At 37.2% G+C, this 12,912-nt stretch overlaps 1 protein-coding gene across 5 annotated transcripts in view; it reads right to left on the bottom strand.

Annotated features, from left to right (window-relative positions):
- The window catches only part of SUSD1 (sushi domain containing 1), a 223,587-nt gene that overhangs the window by 145,944 nt on the left and 64,731 nt on the right, over positions 1-12,912 (bottom strand). For all 5 annotated transcript variants that reach the window (XR_010323050.1, XR_010323052.1, XR_010323051.1 and 2 more), the window contains exon 9: positions 8,928-9,037. Coding sequence is in view for 2 of the 5 variants with exons in the window: in XM_064291611.1 (XP_064147681.1) it covers positions 8,928-9,037 (110 nt within the window). In the remaining 3 variants the exon portion in view is untranslated. The remainder of the gene's footprint in view (positions 1-8,927; positions 9,038-12,912) is intronic.

The following is a 12,912-nucleotide window of genomic DNA, read 5'->3' as shown; positions in this document are numbered from 1 at the left end:
CTTTTGGTCCAGTCCAGTTGAGCTGACCTTCCGTGTATTGAGTATTGTCCTTCCCTTCACCTAAAGTAGTTCTTATCTACTAACTAATCAGTAAATAACCCTCTCCCACCCTCCCTCCCTCCCCCCTCTCGTAACCACAAAAGAATGTGTTCTTCTCAGTTTAAACTATTTCTCAAGATCTTATAATAGTGGTCTTATACAATATTTATCCTTTTGCATCTGACTAATTTCACTCAGCATAATGCCTTCCAGGTTCCTCCATGTTATGAAATGTTTCACAGATTCATTACTGTTCTTTATCAATGTGTAGTATTCCATTCTGTGAATATACCATAATTTATTTAACCATTCATCCATTGATGGACACCTTGGTTGCTTCCAGCTTTTTGCTATTGTAAACAGTGCTGCAATATACATGGGTGTGCATGTATCTGTTCATGTAAAGGCTCTTATTTCTCTAGGATACATTCAAAGGAGTGGGATTTCTGGGTTGTATGGTAGTTCTATTTCTAACTTCTTAAGGAAACACCAGATAGATTTCCAAAGTGGTTGTACCATTTTACATTCCCACCAGCAGTGTATAAGAGTTCCAATCTCTCTGCAGCCTCTCCAACATTTATTATTTTGTGGTTTTTGGATTAATGCCAGCCTTGTTGGAGTGAGATGGAATCTCATCGTAGCTTTAATTTGCATTTCTCTAATGGTTAATGATCGAGAGCATTTTCTCATGTATCTGTTAGCAGCCTAAATATCTTCTTTAGTGAAGTGCATGTTCATATCCTTTGCCCAATTTTTAATTGAGTTGTTTGTCTTTTTGTGGTTGAGTTTTAACAGAATCATATAGATTTTAGAGATCAGGCGCTGGTCGGAGATGTCATAGCTGAAAATTCTTTCCCAATCTGTAGGTGGTCTTTTTACTCTTTTGGTGAAGTCTTTTTTTTTTTAGATGAGCATAGGTGTTTGATTTTTAGGAGCTCCCAGTTATCTGGTTTCTCTTCATCATTTTTGGTAATGTTTTATATTCCGTTTATGCCTTGTATTAGGGCTCCTAATGTTTTCCCTATATTTTCTTTCATGATCTTTATCGTTTTAGTCTTTATGTTTAGGTCTTTGATCCACTTGGAGTTAGTTTTTGTGCATGGTGTGAGGTATGGGTCCTGTTTCATTCTTTTGCAAATGGATATCCAGTTATGCCAGCACCATTTGTTAAAAAGACTATCTTTTCCCCAATTAACTGACACTGGGCCTTTGTCAAATATCAGCTGCTCATATGTGGATGGATTTATATCTGGGTTCTCAATTCTGTTCCACTGGTCTATGTGCCTGTTGTTGTACCAGTACCAGGCTGTTTTGACTACTGTGGCTGTATAATATGTTCTAAAATCAGGTAGAGTGAGGCCTCCCACTTTCTTCTTCTTTTTCAGTAATGCTTTACTTATCTGAGGCTTCTTTCCCCTCCATATGAAGTTGGTGATTTGTTTCTCCATCACATTAAAAAATGTCGCTGGAATTTGGATCGGAAATGCATTGTATATATAGATGGCTTTTGGTAGAATAGACATTTTTACTATGTTAAGTCTTCCTATCCATGAGCAAGGTATGTTTTTTCCACTTATGTAGGTCCCTTTTAGTTTCTTGCACTAGTACTTTGTAGTTTTCTTTGTATAGGTCTTTTACATCTTTGGTAAGATTTATTCCTAAGTATTTTATCTTCTTGGAGGCTACGGTGAATGGTATTGATTTGGTGATTTCCTCTTCGATGTTCTTTTTGTTGATGTAGAGGAATCCAAGTGATTTTTCCATGTTTATCTTATAACCTGAAACTCTGCTGAACTCTTCTATTAGTTTCAATAGTTTTTTGGAGGATTCCTTATTTTCTGTGAATAAGATCATGTCTTCTGCAAATAGAGATAATTTTACTTCTTCCTTGCCAATCCAGATGCCCTTTATTTCTTTGTCTAGCCTAATTGCTCTGGCTAAGACCTCTAGCACAATGTTGAATAAGAGCGGTGATAAAGGGCATCCTTGTCTGGTTCCTGTTCTCAAGGGAAATGTTTTCAGGCTCTCTCCATTTTTTTTTTTTTTATAGATGCCCTTTATTATGTTGAGGAATTCTCCTTCAATTCCTATTTTGCTGAGAGTTTTTATCATGAATGGGTGTTGGACTTTGTCAAATGCCTTTTCTGCATCAATTGATAAGATCATGTGGTTTTTGTCTTTTGTTTTATTCATATGGTGGATTACATTAATGGTTTTTCTAATATTGAACCAACCTTGCATAAAAAAAAAAAAAAAACTAGTACCATTTGGTTGTGGTGGATTATTTTTTTGATATGTTGTTGAATTGTATTGGCTAGAATTTTGTTGAGGATTTTTGCGTCTATGTTCATGAGGGATATAGGTCTGTAATTTTCTTTTTTTGTGGTGTCTTTACCTGGTTTTGGTATCAGGGACATGCTGGCTTCATAGAATGAGTTCGGTAGTATTCCATCATTTTCTATGATTTGAAATATCTTTAGTAGTAGTGGTGTTAACTCTTCTCTGAAAGTTTGGTAGAACTCTGCAGTGAAGCCGTCCAGGCCAGGGGTTTTTTTTTGTTGGGAGTTTTTTGATTACTTTTTCAATCTTTTTTTTTTGTTGTTATGGGTCTATTTAGTTGTTCTACTTCCGATTGTGTTAGTTTAGGTAGGTAGTGTTTTTCTAGGAATTCATGCATTTCTTCTAGGTTTGCAAATTTGTTAGAGTACAATTTTTCGTAATAATCTGATATGATTCTTTTAATTTCAGTTGGGTCTGTTGTGATATGACCCATCTCATTTCTTATCCGGGTTATTTGTTTCCTTTCCTGTATTTCTTTAGTCAGTCTGGCCAATGCTTTATCAATTTTGTTAATTTTTTCAAAGAACCAGCTTTTGGCTTTGTTAATTCTTTCAGTTGTTTTTCTGTTCTCTAATTCATTCAGTTCAGCTCTAATTTTGATTATTTGTTTTCTTCTGGTGCCTGATGGATTCTTTTGTTGCTTGCTTTCTATTTCTTCAAGTTGTAGGGACAGTTCTCTGATTTTGGCTCTTTCTTCTTTATGTATGTGTGCATTTATCGATAAAAATTGACCTCTGAGCACTGCTTTTGCTGTGACCCAGAGGTTTTGATAGGAAGTGTTTTCATTCTCATTGCATTCTATGAATTTCTTTATTCCCTCCTTAATGTCTTCTATAACCCAGTCTTTTTCGAGCAGGGTATTGTTCAGTTTCCAAGTATTTGATTTCTTTTCCCTGATTTTTCTGTTATTGATTTCTACTTTTATGGCCTCGTGGTCTGAGAAGATGCTTTGGAATATTTTGATGTTTTGGATTCTGCAAAGGTTTGTTTTATGACCTAATATGTGATCTATTCTAGAGAATGTTCCATGTGCACTAGAAAAAAAAAGTATACTTTGCAGCTGTTGGGTGGAGTGTTCTGTATAAGTCTATGAGGTCAAGTTGGTTGATTGTAGCAATTAGGTCTTCCGAGTCTCTATTGAGCTTCTTACTGGAAGTCCTATCCTTCTCCAAAAGTGATGTGTTGAAGTCTCCTACTATAATTGTGGAGGTGTCTATCTCACTTTTCAGTTCTGTTAAAGTTTGTTTTATGTAGCTTGCAGCCCTGTCATTGGGTGCATAAATATTTAATATGGTTATATCTTCCTGGTCAATTGTCCCTTTAATCATTATGTAGTGTCCTTCTTTATCCTTCATGGTGGATTTTACTTTAAAGTCTATTTTTTTCAGAAATTAATATTGCCACTCCTGCTCTTTTTTGATTGTTGTTTGCTTGCTATATTTTTTTCCATCCTTTGAGTTTTAGTTTGTGTCTCTAAGTCTAAGGTGTGTCTCTTGTAGGTAGCATATAGACAGATCATGTTTCTTTATCCAGTCTGAGACTCTCTGTCTCTTTATTGGTGCATTTAGTCCATTTACATTCAGTGTAATTATAGATAAGTATGAGTTTAGGGCTGTCATTTTGATGTCTTTTTGTGTGTGTTGTTGACAATTTCATTTTTCCACTTACTTTTTTGTGCTGAGACGTTTTTCTTTGTAAATTGTGTGTTCCTCATTTTCATAGTAGTTGAATTTATGTTTGCTGAGTCATTATGTTTTTCTTGGTTTTTATTTTGAATTATGGAATTGTTAGACCTCTTTGTGGTTACCTTAATATTTACCCCTATTTTTCTAAGTAAAAACCTAACTTGTATCATCCTATATCGCCTTGTCTTCCTCTCCATATGGAAGATCTACGCCTCCTGTATTTAGTCCCTCTTTTTGATTATTGTGATCTTTTACATAATGACTTCAATGATTCCCTGTTTTGAGCATTTTTTTCTTTTTAAAATTAATCTTAATTTGTTTTTATGATTTCCCTATTTGAGTTGCTATCAGGATGTTCTGTTCTGTGACCTTGTGTTGAGCTGGTATCTGATATTATTGATTTTCTGACCAAACAATTTCCTTTAGTAATTCTTGTAGCTTTGGTTTGGTTTTTGCAAATTCTCTAAGCTTGTGTTTATCTGTAAATATTTTAATTTCACCTTTATATTTGGGAGAGAGTTTTGCTGGATATATGATCCTTGGTTGGCAGTTTTTCTCCTTCAGTGCTCTATATATGTCATCCCATTGCCTTCTTGCCTGCATGGTTTCTGCTGAGTAGTCTGAACTTATTCTTATTGATTCTCCTTTGTAGGAGACTTTTCTTTTACCCCTGGCTGCTTTTAAAATTTTCTCCTTATCTTTGGTTTTGGCAAGCTTCATGATAATATGTCTTGGTGATTTTCTTTTTGGATCAATCTTATATGGGGTTCGATGAGCATCTTGGATAGATATCCTTTCATCTTTCATGATGCCAGGGAAGTTTTCTGCCAACAGATCTTCAACTATTCTCTCTGTATTTTCTGTTATCCCTCCCTGTTCTGGAACTCCAATCAAATGCAAGTTATCCTTCTTGATAGAGTCCCACATGATTCTTAGGGTTCCTTCATTTTTTAAATTCTTTTATCTGATTTTTCTTCAACTATATTGGTGTTGATTGCCTTATCCTCCAACTCCCCCACTCTGCATTCCAATTGCTCAATTCTGCTCCTCTGACTTCCTATTGAGTTGTCTAATTCTGTAATTTTACTGTTAATCTTTTGGATTTCTGAATGCTGTCCCTCTATGGATTCTTGCAGCTTATTAATTTTTCCACTATGTTCTTGAATAATCTTTTTGATTTCTTCAACTGCTTTATCAGTGTGTTCCTTGGCTTTTTCTGTAAATAAAATAAAATAAAATAAAATAAAATTTTTCTGAAGATTCCCTAATTTCATTTCTGAGGTCATCCCTGATGTCTTGAAGCATTCTGTATATTAGTTTTTTATATTCTGAATCTGGCAATTCCAGGATTGTATCTTCATTTAGGAAAGATTTTGATTCTTTAATTTGGGGAATTGTAGAATCAATCATGGTCTGCTTCTTTATGTGGCTTGATATCAACTGCTGTCTCTGAGCCATCTATAAGATATTGTAATGATTTTTTTTATATTTGCTCACTGAGTCTTATCTTGTTTTGTTTTCTTTCAATATACGCAGATGGGCTACTAGATTGCACTGTCTTGACTGTTGTAGCCTTTGAGTCACTTATGTCCTCTTACCACCTGGTTTGGGCTGTTACCAGATATATACGCCTAAGAGTCCATTCACTATTCTTGAATAGAATCAGCTTAGGTGTTCTGATTTTGGGTCGCCAAGTGTGTGGTGTAGACGGTCACCTATTAACTTAGAGGAGTAGTGGTGATAGTTGTGTGCACCAGATTCTAGTAGCAGCAGGGGGTCACACTCCAGGGGGTGCTGGATGCTGACAGCCTTCCCCTACATGCCAGTGAGGTACGTGTGTCTCTATTCCTAAAGCACTTTGGTGGGTGGGCTCTGCAGCTGTACCTTAGGCATCCAATGCACGTACCTCTAAAGATTGATAGGTGTCAGTATCCTCAGGACCCTTTGGCAGGTGGCTAGGTGGTTTGGGTGGAGCTTCTGCCCTCAGTTCCCCGTTGTGGATCAGTAAGGGCTCTGTTTAATAGGTAGAGATATCAGACCTGGAAAACTTGTCTTTCCAGTGACCTACTAAAACAATTATAGTCAGATCTCTATCAGAATTACCTTTGCATTATAATAGCCACCTTGTTCCCTGTAGGGATGAAAGCCAAAGACTGTGGATCTCATATGCTTGGCTGGAGCTGGTTCAGTATTTTTATTCCAATTTAGGGAAGTCAGGGAAGGATTTTTTGTCCCTGGGTTTTTAGTAGCTGCTTCTCTCAGGCCAGGAGAATGGGTTAGGAAAACAAAAAACAAAAAAAAAATGCAGAGCACTTCAATCCCTGGCCCAGGAAATCCCAATGTTAATGAAGCCGCCTGGGGCAGGGAGAGGAGGGATCAGATAGATAGGAGAGAGTACCACCCAGCAATATAGACAAAGTTACTTATCTTGCTTGGTGATGACTGTTTTATCTGAGATGTAGCCTGTATGCTGGCTGGGTCAAGATTGCCCCCGAGGGTCAGGCCCACATCCCTTCCCTTGCTTGTGCTGTCTCAGAAGCCGTGGTCAGCTCCCCCATTCCCAGTCCAAAGCCCAGCGCCAAGGTCCCCCGGCTGGGACGTCACACCCCAGGCTCCAAAACCAGTCGCTGCCTCCCAGTAACTTCTCCTCCTGTCAGCCGCATCCTTGCCTTGCCTGCATGTGCTGGCTGGGCTTTCCCCGAGGTCACTTCAGAGGGCTAGGGCTGTGTCCCGTGTTTGTGCCATCTCAGGAAGCCATGCTCAGCTCCCCTGTGCCCAGTCCAAAGCCCAGCACCAAGATTTTCTGACTGGGAGGCTGGCTCCAGGCTCCGAAAACAGTCGCTGCTTCCCCATGGTTGCTCCTTCTCTCATTAGCCACGTCAGTGTGCAGCCGGCTTGCGCTGGCTGAGACTCTAATGAGGTTACCCCAGGGGGCTAGGGGTTAGGGCTGTGTCCCATGCCTGCCCCGCCTCAGCAAGCTGCAATCAGCCCCACCACTCAGCACCAGGGAACTGTGAGGGCTCAAGACTGTGGAGCGGGACAACGGTTCCAGAGGCAGTCGCTTCCAGAGGTGGTCGCTGCTTCAGGGCGTGGCTTTTCGCTCCCCTGTCACTCAGGTCAACTCTTTAGATCTGTGTTTGACGGTCAGGGCTCGTAGATTGTCACGTATGTGATCGATTCACTTGTTTTTCTGAGTCTTTGTTGCAAGAGGGATCCGAGGTAGCTTCTACCTAGTCAGCCATCTTGGCCCCTGCAACCTACTTTTTAATGTTAACTTTTTTCCAAAGGATTTTTTAAGAGCATTTCACATATTACATAAATTAATCTTTGTATAACCAAAAACAACAATGACAAAAAAACCAAACCCATTGCTGTCGAGTCGATTCTGACCAGAGCAACCTACAAGACACAGTAAAACTGTCCCATAGGGTTTCCAAAGAGCACCTGGTAGATTTGAACCACCAACCTTTTGGTTAGCAGCCGTAGCTCTTGATCACTACACCACCAGGGTTTCCAATCTTTGCATACTATATACATAACAAATATTTTCCTTTTTTGTCTTTTTCTTTTTAATTTTTTCTACCAAAGCTTATTACACTGAAGATTTTTATTTTTCAGTAATCAAATCTGTCCATTTTCATGCTTTATTTTTATGATCTGATAATTGTTCACCTATTTTGTGTTTTACATCTTTTCGAGCCGCAATTTTTTTCAATTAACTCTTTAATCGTTTTATGTAGGGTGTGAGGTAGAAATCATTTGTTTTCTTAACCACGTAGTTAATCAATTGTCCCAGAACCATTTATTGAATTAAACTTACTTGCTCTACTAATTTGAAATATCATCTTTACCTTGTCTTAAATTATTTGAGCACTTGGATATGTTTCTAGCCCCAGCATTCTTTCTCATATAGGAATTTGAATATTTCATTTCCCTATTTAAAATTCTTCAGTGGCTCCACATAGACATCAAAATAATATCCAAATCCAAAATGAAAGCATATCGGGCTTTTTGTGATCCATCCACTGCTTATATTTTTGCCTCATCTCTTTCTACTCCCCACTGATTTCTGTTTTCTGAGAGAGCCACAATCTCTTTTACCCAACATGCTACTCTACTTGCCTGCAGTGCCCTCTTACCCTCACCCTACCTCTTTTATCTGGTTAATTCCTACTCCTTCCTCTATGACTCAGGACAGTCTTTGCTTTTAGTAAAAAACTGTACCTGAACACACACACACACACAATCTCCCATTCCATTACCTATTTACATTTTATCAAAGCTCTTATTATACCATAGTATATGTGCTTGTTTTCTTGTTTATTTCTATTAGTTTGACTAGGAATTCCCAAGTCCTAATCACCATGTTCTTCTGGTAACCTGTTATTGAATGAAGTAATTTTAATTTAATATTTACTGAGTCTACTCTTTGCCATATAATCTGGAAGCCACTAACATTAATACAAAAGTAACTATTTCAGCTCCTACCCAAATTTACTTGAAATTTTACTTAAGATTTGTGATATTTAAAAACTCAGATTAAATGAAGGCAATAGCCATGCATTAAATAGGTTTCTTAAAATCTATGTATTTAATGACAAAATAAGCTATAATTAATAAATGCACTAAAATAAAACATAATAAATGCAAAATACTGGAAAGGAAAATTTAGAACAAGCCACAAAATACAGTGTCTTTCTCCAGTACAGTCCCTCACTTGCAGTTACCAACTCTTGAAACAATAATCACAAATCCTCTGGAAGTTCATTTCATTGATGGTTTTTAAAATAGTTTGGATCCTCACTTGTAGACCATTCAAATTTTTAAGTGACACAACTCTGATAGCAAAAGGGGTCTTCTTACTTGGTATGTTTGTTCTGATCCAACTTTCATAGAAGTCCTCTTCAATTTCAAACAAGTTTCATTAAATATTGAAATATTGAAAATTCCATCATCTTCTAAGATATCATCTTCTAAAAGATAAGAGAGAACATATAGAAAGATTGCACCATCTTAACGAAACACGTCACAGCTAAGCACAATTGAAACTCTGACATCTTATGAGAGTGGATAGAACGTTTAACAGGAAGAGCATTAAATCTGACAGCAGCAGCTTAACTTCAAGTCCTGGCTCTACAACTTCTTAGTTGACCTTAGCTAAGTCACTCAACCCCTCTGGGCCTCACTTTCCTTATTTGTAAAATCAAGAAAATCCAGCTTGCTTTTCCTACATCACCAGACTTTGGAGAGACTCGAAGGAAATATGCATGTTAAAAATCTCTAAAAACTAATAGAGCTGTGATTTTTTTTTTTTTTTAACCATATCACTCGGATAAAACCAAAACCAAACCCACTGCCATCAAGTCGATTCCGACTCATAGCAACCCTATAGGACTGAGTTGAACTGCCCCAGAGGGTTTCCAAGGAGCACCTGAGGGATTCGAACTGCAGTCATTTTGGTTAGCAGCTGCAGCTCTTAACCACTACACCTCCAGGGTTTCCAAGTCCCTAAGAAAAATGGCATGAAGGTAAACAGAAGACAGAAAGTCCAAGAACAAGGAAAAGGACAATTAAAAAGTCAAAGGTCATGGATTGAGCTCTCGGAAGAGGGATGAGGGGGAGGGGGAGGGTGGTGCTTTCTAACCTAGAACATGGCCAGAAAGTAAATGGCCAGGAAAGAGCATGCTGGTTCTCACAGCAGAGAGCATCTCAAGAGCTACTCATAGCTGGGTACCAAGGCAGCAGAATAATCACAAAGCAGACTTGCTTTAACCACTGTCCAGAAAAGTCATTTCATGCCTCCTACAGTCTAATTCATTCTTTCAATATTCTACTTTCTTAATGTAGTCAAAAAGAAGGGGTTTGTTACTAATGAATTAACTTAAAACAGAGAATCCAGGAATACCATGGGTAATTCTCAAAGAAAAGCAAATTTACTAATAAAGCCTGTTATGTTTTCTACCAATGAAAAAAAGTTTAAGGGTCTATCAGAGAGAATCTGTTTTGTAACTACCTTATATATGTATTTCCCCCAAGAAGATTTGTTACCTAAGAGGTAATAATGATAACAAGTTAGTCAAAATCAGAATTGTCCATAACATTTTAAAATATCACTGATATATGCAGCGCAAGGCAATTACCTAGGAGAAAATATTCCTGGCTATAATTGACAAATGTAAAAATATGATTAAGCGAAAGAATTTGAAGAACTATCACAGTACTCTTCTTTATATTCACAACTTTCATTTTAAAGATATAACAAAAACATAAGAAACAAACATTGCCACACGTATGCATACGGTTTTGAGGAATACCAAATGTGTGTATGTATGAAATAAATGCATGTACACCATGTACAGTATATGTCTATACACGAGCAGAACAGAAACAGAAGTACTGTCTGTATATTTCCCATCTCAATATGATTCTCACATAACATAATGATTATAGCCTGAATTCTGGGGAAGATGGCAGTGTGAACAAAGGCATCTGGCTCCTACCTCTCACCCCCAATCCTGACAGAAGTGACTGAGGATAAGTAAAAAGAGGTCAAAATTTGCATCTGAGTTGGAAAGAAACATTGGTTGTCATACACAAGGCAGTAACATGGCGACATTTCTGCTCAGCGCAGAGTGGAAGAGACCAGGCTGAAGAAAGACACAGAGCTACTATGTAACCTGCCTTCCAAGGAGAGAAGCATGACTCAAAGTCTTAACAGAAGGAGCTGGAGAAGAACTGGTACCCATAGAGATGGGAGCTGGAAGCAAACATAGGGCACAGACAAATAAGCAAAGAATATTCCATCTGGAATCATTTAACCCAGTGGTTCCCAGTCCCCGCCGTACATCAGAGTCCCTCAGACACGACAAGTCTGAAGTAAAGCTTGAACATCTGTGTTACATTAAAGTTCATCAGACAATTCTGATAGGCAACCAGGGTTATATATAACCCTGGTTGCCTATCAGAATTGTCTTTGTATGTATGTATAGTGGTTAAGCCCTTGGCTACTAACCAAAAGGTTGCTAGTTCGAACCCATCATCTGCTCTGCGGGAGAAAGATGTAGCAGTCTGCTTCCATAAAGATTACAGCCTTGGAAATATGGGCCAGTTCTACTCTGTCCTATAGGGTTGATACGAGTCTGAATAGACTCAACAGTAACGGGTTTGGTTTTGGGTTGTGTGTGTGTATGAGCCCTGGTGGTGGCAGTGGTTAAGAGCTCGGCTGCTAATCAAAAAAGGCTGGCAGTTCAAATTCACCAGCCACTCCTTGGAAACCCTACGGGCACTTCTAGTCTGTCCTATAACGTTGCTATGAGTCAGAATCAACTCATATATCAACTTGACGGCACACAGCAACATAGCAAACTGGTATAAAAGGATTGACACTAAGCACTGGAACTATCAAATCTATACCTACGTTTAAAAAATTGCTATAAATATGGCTATAAATCAATGTAAAAACAAAATCTTTAAAGACATAATACATGTTAAGAATAAAAATAAGTAACTGGAAATAAAATGTCATATTAAACCAACAACTACTAAGAGAAGTGGAAGGGGAAGGACTAATAGGAAGTAAAGAATGCTAACTTCTTTTCTTATTCGGTGAGAAGCTAACATTATTTGTCTTAACACTGGTAATCAGAGAAATACACAACCAAATAGGGTTCTTGTTTTTTTTAAAATGTAAAGGTGACAACAAATGACAGAGCAAAGTAGCATTAAAAAGAGAAAAAATAAAAGTAAGGTGACAGAAGAAAGGAAAATCGTATCACAAATAATAATGCAATTGGTTAACTTACCTACTAAAAAATAAACCTTTTCTCAGAAAGGTTCTCAATATATGCCATCTCCTAGCAATGCTGTCTAAACAGCATTTAAAAATAATTTTAAAAGTAAGCAAAGATACCAAGAAAGTAAAAAGACAACTTACAGAATGGAAGAAAATACTTGCAAATCATATACCTGATAAGGATCTATTATCTAAAAAATATAAAGAACTCCTACAATTCAACAACTCAATTAAAAAAATGGGCAAAGGACTTAAACAGACATTACTCCAGAGAAAATATTAAAATGGCCAATAAGTACATGAAAAAATGTTCAACATTATTAGTTATTAGGGAAATGCAATTATATCATGTCTTGAAAGTAATGACAAAAAAACATGTATCAATGCCTAAGGAATTCTGCCAAAGCTCAAATCCTGAGGGGAGAAAAAAGTGTTGAAGGCTTTTGTTATCAAAAAGAAAATGACGGAAATAGGTTGAATTATGCATTCAACTCAAAAATTTAGAAACAGACAATATAAACAACGTAAGGGAAGCAGAGCAAAGAAAATAATTAAGAGAAGAAATTAATGAATTAAAAAAAGAAAAAATTTAAAAACCGAAGAGCTCATTCTTTTGGGGAAAAATAGTAATAAAACAGACAATTTAACCTAATCTAATCAATTAAAAAAGAGAAAGAAAAGCATAATTAGGAATCAGAAAAGGGATATAACCTATAGCCCCAGGGGAGTTAAAAACAAATACTCCATATGACATTTGATCAATACATTTAAAATCTCAACCAAATGGATACTTTTTAAGGAAAATATGAATTATAAAAATTGACTCAAGAAAATGGAGGAAACATAAAAAAAAAACAGTTGCTGTCAATTTGATTCCAATTTATGGTGATCCCAGATGTTTCAGAGTAAAACTGCGCTTCACAGGGTTTTCAATGGCTGTGATCTTTACACTTTTCTTCCTAGGCACCTCTGAGTGGACTGGAAACACCAACCTTTCAGTTAGTAGCCAAGTGCTTAACCATTGCACCAGAAAGAAACTGACGACATTGTCAAAGA

This window comes from Loxodonta africana, chromosome 9, assembly GCF_030014295.1.
Source record: "Loxodonta africana isolate mLoxAfr1 chromosome 9, mLoxAfr1.hap2, whole genome shotgun sequence".
NCBI classification, from domain to species: Eukaryota; Metazoa; Chordata; class Mammalia; order Proboscidea; family Elephantidae; genus Loxodonta; species Loxodonta africana.
This window is presented reverse-complemented; position numbering and strand designations above follow the sequence as displayed.